We start from the raw sequence: 8553 nt of genomic DNA, 5'->3' as shown, positions 1-8553 counted from the left end.
GCTACATGTAATCAGTTGATTCTTAATCTCGTTTCCCTTCCTATTTGTGCACCGAACTCTTGTAGAGAAACCTGCAGCCTTGGCGTAGTTCCTGTAAAATTTTCCGGCATCTTCAAGGGTCGTAAAGGTCATTCCGACCTTCGGAACAAGCTCGTCATCAACAACCGAGAGAGGCTGCACAATACACCGTGTCAGAACTGTGAATACACCCATAGATATGATACAAATACACCCAATCATGTCTAATATGATACACCCGAACCGAAACAATTCAACTACAGAATGACCTTTAAAGCCATAAACTGTCAATACACAGGCTGCAGAATACACCATGTCAAAAACTAAAAACACACCCAATCATGTCTGATATAATACACCTGAACAACAACAACTCAATTAAAAATAACAAAAAACCAGTAAAGTGTATATACACCCACACTTATAGCTAAAATACACCCAAAGAAGAATTGATCTACACCCGAGCGTCTGCTATAAATTCCAGGTAATTAAACAATGTTCAGCAATTTTTAAACTACACAATGCTATACAAATTACTGTAAATCAAACCTCAGGAACTTCGTTAGATTCAAATTCATAATCCACATCGCCTGGATTCAGCACAGAATCTGAGCTTGAAGGATCCATCATCTTCAAAACGAGTTCGAACTTTGATTTCAGAAAACAACAAATCAAAAGAGAAAACGAAACTTGAGTTGCAGAGAGAGAAAAAGAGAACGTAAACGAAGAACATACCAGTGAGAAAAGAAGAGGAAAAGATCGATGGAGAAGAATGAGGGAAGACGCGCGAGAAGAAGAACAACCAAATCTCAAAATAACGAAAACGAAGAAGGAAACAAATATTTTAAATTTGGAAGTTAGATATACGCGGCATATTATATAGCGCGTGTAATCAACGTAGGTGGAGGAGCGCGTATTTTAAATTTATTGTTTAATAAACTTGTAAAGCATATAGGGCTTGTATGTAGAGCTTTTCCGAATAAAATATCTAAAATAAAATGATACTTATGAATTTTCAGATTTTGAGAGAGAGAGAAATTGCAAATCAGAAACTGAGGCAGTAAGCAGCACCCGGCGACTTCTTTCAGTAACTCACTCATTCCTTCTCTCTTTCTCTCTCTTCAATGGCCGGAATCCGTTTGCAGCCAGAGGACTCCGACGCCTCACAGCAACAAGCTCGAGCGGTGGCCGCTGATCTGGTCTCCGACGACGACCGCTCCGTCGCCGCCGACTCCTGGTCTATCAAGAGCGAGTACGGTAGCACACTCGACGACGACCAGCGCCACGCCGACGCCGCCGAAGCTCTCAACAACGCCAACCTCCCCCCTCCCTCCGACTACAGGTTCGTCTCTCTCTCTCTCTCTCTCTCTCTCTCTCAATATTTTAAGGTTGAAGTGAATCGAAACGACAACGTATCGAATGAAATTGAAATTTTTGGGTTTCTGGAAATCGCTCTGTGAAGCTGAATGTCTTTCAATCATTCGTTGTTTTCTTCACTGCCTTGATTTAGTTTATAAGACGAGATCGCAGGTTCGTGGGTGTTTGGATATGTATATAGAAAGGGTGAAAGTGTGAAGTTTTGTTATTTAGAACTATGTGAAATTCGCTTAGGTTTTTGGATTTTAGTAGTAGGAGAAAGAATCTGGAAATGAGGTGAAGTAGGAATGTAAGATCTGGTTTGTTTGGTGGCATTTGCGTTTTGCAAATTTTAGGGCATTGATGGGGGTTGCTGTTTGAAGTTTAGGCATTTTTTGCAACCGATTAATTTTGTTAGATAGTTGTTTAATCTGTCTTAGGAAGCTTAACTGCTAAGAAGTTAGCTATTTCTGAACCACAGAATGTTGAATCTAAAGACGGAGACACCCACACGCATGGATTCCAATGTAGCTATCTGGAGTTTTGGAATTTGGGGTTTTCTGTTAGGGTTTACAGTTCAGAAGCGCTGGTGCTTCTGTTTTGTTGAGAGCTTTGTAAATGAGTTGAATGAATTGAAAAGTTCTAGATTTGCAAATTGTTGATTGAGGGTTTTTTATCTTTTAATTTTTTTGGTGCAGTTCTGACAAGGATGAGCCTGATGCTGATGCAGTTTCTTCCATGCTGGGTTTTCAGAGCTATTGGGATGCTGCCTATGCAGGCGAGCTTACAAATTTTCGTGAACATGGCCATGCTGGTGAAGTTTGGTAAGTAAATTTCGATATCTTAATGTGCCTTCACTGAAGAATATATGAATTTGATGCAGAGATTAAAGTTCAACTGTTGTGGTAAATATTGAACTGATTTTAATATAGACGGGTCACTTTTTACTTTTTAAAATATTTTCTCAAATAAAACATGTATTCAAAGTATCATAGAGACATAGCAGTAGATAATCAAAGAGAAAGTGTTTATTCAATTTCTGGATGTTCGTTCCCCTCTATACCTATTTTAACCAACTAGTAGCAAATTGTGTCCTGCCAATTTTTCTTTAGTTTATGAACTTCTAGGCAGTGATGAACATTGTTGTTATAGGCAATTTTTGGTAGTGATACATTGTTGCACTATCTATAATGATGAACATTATGACTTGTTTAACTTTCATTTATGTTTTCTGCCTTTATTTTGCATGTGCAGGTTTGGGGCTGATGTGATGGAAGTAGTTGCATCTTGGACAAAAGACTTGTGCGTTGACATCTCTCAAGGCCGCATACCAAATCATGTTGATGATGTCAAAGCTGAAGCTAGTGAATTAGGAAATAAAGTTTTGTCTAGTTGGAGTGTACTTGACATTGGGACAGGCAATGGTTTGCTTCTCCAAGAATTAGCTAAACAAGGGTATGGTATTTCTTGCGATGTTCTGCACTTTTGGTAATATATGCTGTATAATTCTTTTATATAGAAAAAGAGAAAAGAAAGACTTTGTAAAAGTTAGCAAATTTCTGAATTACTATTTATTATAACAAAATGTGTATTGTTGGAAATCGGAAGGCATGTGAATCTTGTGCCATATAAATTTGTTCATACACAAATATATTTAATTGCTAATTAAACGAGAATTCCATAGCATCAAAAGCAAGGTGTGAATATGTGAAAATCATGAAAAACAAAGATATATTCAAGTAAACAAAGAAAGTTGCTACATAAAGGTGGCATGGAAATGTATATACTATTATATGCTTTTTTTGGAGGGAAGGTACACTTATAAGTACTTGGAAGTTCTGCCTATTGGTTTCTGAGAGATATCTGGGTTTATTTATGTTGCATTGCATGTGTTATTAATCTTACTCTTGCTACCTTTCCAGGTTCTCTGATTTGACTGGTACGGATTATAGTGAAGGGGCTATCAGCCTTGCTCAAAGCGTTGCTAATCGTGATGGATTTTCTGACATCAAATTTTTGGTATGTTCAAGGCTGTGTATGCACAAATCAGAATTGTGCTTGTACAATGGACTAGTTTGTTTGTTTATCATGTTTAACACAATTTTGCACAATTTTTATCCTTGCAAGAGGTGAATTACAGCATCCCTGAGACCCTGACCCCATAATGATTCCATGCAACACAAGCAGAAAGCCAGAAATCAAACAACATCATGATGGGAGTTTTCATTTCTGTGAAACTCCTAGCTATAAAAGGAAAATAAAATTGTCTGGTTTATACATTGTTTCTTGGCATTTCCAATTATATTGTGCGCTAGAAGACATTACTATCTGTGCATTTATTACATGTCCATTAGATAATATGTGGCCTTTAATTATTTTAAGGTCGATGATGTCCTGGCGACAAAGTTGGAACAAGAGTTTCAACTTGTCATGGATAAGGGGACGCTAGATGCTATTGGATTGCATCCTGATGGTCCTGTCAAGAGGTAAGAGAAACCACCATCTAACCTAATATGCATTCCCATAATTGTTCTTTAGAGAATTGGGATGATGTTAAAATTCTGCTATCTGTATGTTTCACATTTCCAATTTCGATAAAAGTAAAATAATAACTGGTTTAGGAGGTCTTGGGAGTGGTGGATTTTTTATTGATTTGTTCTCCTTTTAATTGCCGCTTTGTGGAACTGATCAACTCTACCTTTACAGAATGATGTATTGGGATTCTGTTGCGAAGTTAGTTGCACCTGGTGGAGTACTTGTAAGCACTTCAAATTTTATTTTAAAGTTTCTACCCAAATGATGCTCTATTACAGAGCGAAACTCCTTTCATTCATCCCAGTAAAAAGAAAATCATATACTCTTTATTTTCCATTTCATGATATATGTATTCGTTGTCTTCCTCATTGTCTATGTAAGGTGATTACATCGTGCAACAGCACAAAGGATGAGCTGATACAAGAAGTGGAAAGTTTCAACAGACGAAAAATCGCTGCTGCTCAGGAAGTAGAGGGAGCCAAGGACGACGAATCATGCAGAGATCCTGTATTTCAATACTTAAGTCATGTCCGCACATATCCGACATTCATGTTTGGTGGATCTGTGGGCTCGCGCGTGGCGACTGTGGCATTTCTTCGGAAATGAAGTGCGCGATATGTATCAATTACCATCATGATTTTGGAATTTGTTTTATTGGTTTGAAGTTGCTTGCGTGTAGCTAGAATGGATGTTTCTGACTTATCATGTTAATATTTATGATTTTGTGGAGGTGAAGTTTTCTGAGTTCCATCCTTCTTTTTGGATAACTAGTTTTCTATCATTCGGAGTTTATAAACTAAATGGAGTGAGGATCTCAATCAGAATTTCTCATGGAACTACATCCGGATCTATTATTTCTAACTTCATTTTTATGTTTCCAAATGAAATTGAACATAACTCATTCTTCAAAATTTCTTTCTGTTTCTTCCAATCTGGTTCTTGCTTTACTTGTTAAAACCTATTTTTTTTCTTGTTAATGTGTAAAAACTTAATGTTACAAATATTGACGGATGAATTTTGATGAAATCTCCAATATTCAAAGTACTATTGTATTTAAAAAAAAATGTAGTGTAAACTCCAGTGTCTCTAATTATTAATTAAGAGGTTAAAACAGGATTTCAATGAAAAAAAAATATAAAGGTTTTATTCTTGGATCAATGAAATAAAAATGAATCTCACTTCTAAATTTATGATTCAAGAGTGAAACTTCCTTAGTTTACTTTGGAGGGTGTTAAAACGCTACAATCATTTTTTGGTGACTGAAAATGACACAAAAGAAAAAGGACATCAGAGAAAGAGTAGTACTCTTCTCTAGTAATAATGTCTAAATTATTAGGGGGCAATAATCATTCTAGGTACAACCTACTTATTTAAAGTAACAGTCTTAACTATTAATCAACCTCTCTGTCGCTCTGTTTGCTGTGCGCTGGATGAGCAGATATTGTTTTCCTTTTCCATGTAAAAAGTACTTTAAAAAGTGCTTTCAATAAATTTTAAAGTTTTTTAATACAATTTAAAATCCTATTAAAAAAATAGTACGTTCTTTGCCTTTCATAAAATCAAACAAACTTTTAGGGAAAATAGTTTTTAATTTAAAAAATAATTTTCTTGTAATTTGAGTCCAAATCTAAAACCCAAGTTAAAGTTGAAGTGTTGAACATATCCGAGGGACTCTAACTCGTTAGCACCATCCAAAAAAGAGAGAAGAGAGGAAGACGATGGAAGCATGTGCAGCAGCAACTTATGGTGCGGCCTCAACGTGCACCCCACTTAACTTCACCTTCAGCCATGGAAGAACCAAAACCCTCTTACACTCCCAAATTCCCATTCCCTCCAAGAAAGGACCGGGAAAATCCTTCTCCATTGTTAGCGCCTCAAGACGAACCTTGTCTTCCAACTGGCTTGTCTCCGATGATGACTTCTCTGCTTCTACGACTTCTCCATGGCTTCCCAGACTCGAAGAACTTGACACTACCAATATGCTTCTCCGCCAAAGGATTATCTTTTTGGGTTCTCAGGTACGATCAATTTGGGGTTTCGTTGCTCTCGCTCTGAATGTTTGATATTTTAAGGGTACCCTTTGTCTTTCTGATTTTTTATTTTGTTTTGTTTTATTAATTGGTTGAGAAATTTGCCATCTTTTTCATATTTGCGTTGTTTGGCGAACATAGCAAAACAAAAGAGACAGGAGGAGGGGTTTAAATTGATGTGATGGTGTTCAGTTTCTGAGGACATGTTGTTTGGTACTCTTGAAAATTAGAAATTTGTGTGCTTTTTAATATGGGTTTGTTTTCTGAACCATGGGATGTAAAAATATGGAATGAAACTAAACTGAAGAAGTATGCCATTACTTGTTGCTATGTTTTGTGAAATGGTTTTCTGTTTTGTTATGAGCAGGTGGATGATATGACTGCTGATTTCATCATTAGTCAGCTCCTCTTTTTGGATGCTGATGACCCAAAAAAAGACATAAAGTTGTTTATAAATTCACCTGGTGGTTCTGTCACTGCTGGTATGTCTCAACAAAGCTCCACTTACCCAATGTTTCAGCTCAATTTTGTAGTCGTTTGTTACCATATCATTACTTTATTAGTCTAGGATGAATTTTTAGGGATAAGTACGTCATATGTATGATATTGATTAGTTGGGGTAAATCTTAAAAGACACTAAGCTAATGGTATTGAGCACAATGCTCTTATATATCTTACAGAAAGTACAATTAAGAAGTAAGTTGTTGATCTGCGTCATATCTTAATCTGTTTACCAATAAAAGAAGTTGTTGATCTTTGTGATTGGCAAGCTAAGATATACTTATGAAAATTTGAAGCTACATAGGAAAGGTTCAAGGTTGTCTGAATAAGATATTGAACGTGTTGAATCTACGGTTATAGGACGGGGACGTCAACCGAGTATTAGTAAAATCTGGAGCATTGTTCAGATTAATGAATCTGTAATACGTGTAGGCTCTTTGTGGTTGCTCTTAACTGATTTTATCTGTGTTTGTAGGAATGGGTATTTACGATGCCATGAAGTTATGCAAAGCAGATGTGTCAACAGTTTGTGTAGGGCTTGCGGCATCAATGGGTGCATTTATCCTTGCGTCTGGTACTAAAGGGAAGCGCTATTGTATGCCAAATTCAAGAGTTATGATCCATCAGCCACTTGGAACTGCTGGTGGAAAAGTAAGACCTTTCCTTCCCCCCAACATCAATTATTGAATTCAGTTTGATTTCATGGACGTTGGATCATTTTTCCTAAGAAAGAAAAAAATAGGTGAAAGTCAGTTTTCTTGTTATTGAATTGTCGAATGAGTTGGCATGGATTCACATGCCTTTTGTGTTTTTGTCTTGATACATTAGAGTGGTGTAAATTATAGTTTAGGAAAGTAACTTACAATGACGCTGTTGGAAACACAGTACATTTGTACATGGAATTAGTTTTACCATTTATTGTGAATTGTTATGTTGGTGTAATTACTCTGCGATTACACTATGTAGGATGAGTTATCTTTTGAAAATTGGCATGCGTAATGGACCAGTTATCTGCAAATTTACGGTGTATATTTGCTAATAATAAGCATAATTGCAGGCTACTGACATGAGCATTCGGATAAGAGAAATGGCATATCACAAGATTAAGATAAACAAGATACTATCAAAGATTACTGGGAAGTCTGTAGATCAGGTTAGTTTCCAGATGCACCTCAATCATCTGTTCTAATTATATATATTAAATATGTTTCTCCCCATCATTTATTTTATTTTTTTCATTTGCAGATAGACTTGGACACTGATCGCGATAATTTTATGAATCCTTGGGAAGCTAAGGAATATGGTTTAGTTGACGAAGTTATAGATGACGGAAAGCCCGGGCTAGTTGCACCGATTGCAGACTCGTCACCACCACCAAGAACTCGGGTGTGGGAGCTATGGAAGATTGAAGGAAGCCGAAAAGCGAAGAAGAATTTGCCATCAGAGCATAAGTTTTTAGAGGAAGCATACAAAAAAGTTCAGGGAGGTGATGATGACAAAGGCACTGAACAGGAAAACGAAGCACCTGCTGCTGTATGAGTTTTAGAGAAGAAATGTTTGCATTGCTTATATTATTTATTCCTAATGAGACCTTTTTTAAAATCCTAATTTTAACTTGATTTATTAATCAGCACCACTTTTAGATAAAAGAGATTTTTCACTTTGTTATAGCTGTGACATTCCATTGTAAGTTCCAGAACTGTATATCAGTTATCAGATAATTATTTTATGCTTCAGGTATTAGATGCCATATTGAATAGTGTTTTACTGCTCCACGTAGAAATGGGTTAATGTTAAAATTGGTCTCTGATCATCTAGGAGTTGATTTGGTTTTGGAAAAATTAATGCATTTAATTCGATTCTTCAAAAGATACCAATGTGATATTGGTACTTTTTGGTAATTTTCTGTTGACATGTTATTGTTAAGAATTTGATATGTGACAAATTTTACTTTAGGAAAGAATTTCTTTTAAGGATGAAATTGAGTCATTATATTTTTAAGAGATCAAAATGATTTATACATAATTTTTTAGAGATTATTTCAGATATAATTCATTTGAAAATCTTATGAATCAAATTATCTTTTATCGCTCTCTATATTTCGATTTTATTT

The 8553-nt window shown here is 35.9% G+C and overlaps 2 protein-coding genes across 2 annotated transcripts; both read left to right on the top strand.

Moving 5' to 3' along the window:
- The first annotated feature begins 1031 nt into the window (after positions 1–1031).
- Positions 1032–4657, top strand: LOC107485595 (uncharacterized). The gene is made up of 7 exons (XM_016106128.3): positions 1032–1360; positions 2073–2198; positions 2629–2829; positions 3297–3393; positions 3757–3860; positions 4081–4132; positions 4291–4657. The coding sequence occupies exons 1-7, from the start codon at positions 1143–1145 to the stop codon at positions 4513–4515; spliced, it is 1023 nt and encodes a 340-aa protein (XP_015961614.1). The 5' UTR covers positions 1032–1142; the 3' UTR covers positions 4516–4657.
- Positions 4658–5544: 887 nt separating this feature from the next.
- Positions 5545–8176, top strand: LOC107485594 (ATP-dependent Clp protease proteolytic subunit 3, chloroplastic). The gene is made up of 5 exons (XM_016106127.3): positions 5545–5927; positions 6307–6421; positions 6916–7091; positions 7498–7593; positions 7686–8176. The coding sequence occupies exons 1-5, from the start codon at positions 5628–5630 to the stop codon at positions 7977–7979; spliced, it is 981 nt and encodes a 326-aa protein (XP_015961613.1). The 5' UTR covers positions 5545–5627; the 3' UTR covers positions 7980–8176.
- The last annotated feature ends 377 nt before the right edge of the window (positions 8177–8553 follow it).

The sequence above is a fragment of the Arachis duranensis genome, chromosome 4 (genome assembly GCF_000817695.3).
Source record: "Arachis duranensis cultivar V14167 chromosome 4, aradu.V14167.gnm2.J7QH, whole genome shotgun sequence".
NCBI lineage: Eukaryota > Viridiplantae > Streptophyta > Magnoliopsida > Fabales > Fabaceae > Arachis > Arachis duranensis.
Note: the sequence above shows the minus strand (reverse complement) of the source record. Positions and strands in the feature narration are given on the sequence as shown.

Bases quoted from the DNA above. Each gene is read 5' to 3' on its own strand.
- LOC107485595 (XM_016106128.3), top strand. From the start codon at position 1,143: ATGGCCGGAATCCGTTTGCAGCCAGAGGACTCCGACGCCTCACAGCAA. The intron at 1,361-2,072 runs GTTCGTCTCTCT...TTTTTGGTGCAG, and splicing joins CCCCCTCCCTCCGACTACAG to TTCTGACAAGGATGAGCCTG. The intron at 3,394-3,756 runs GTATGTTCAAGG...AATTATTTTAAG, and splicing joins TTTCTGACATCAAATTTTTG to GTCGATGATGTCCTGGCGAC.
- LOC107485594 (XM_016106127.3), top strand. From the start codon at position 5,628: ATGGAAGCATGTGCAGCAGCAACTTATGGTGCGGCCTCAACGTGCACC. The intron at 6,422-6,915 runs GTATGTCTCAAC...CTGTGTTTGTAG, and splicing joins TGGTGGTTCTGTCACTGCTG to GAATGGGTATTTACGATGCC. The intron at 7,092-7,497 runs GTAAGACCTTTC...GCATAATTGCAG, and splicing joins TTGGAACTGCTGGTGGAAAA to GCTACTGACATGAGCATTCG.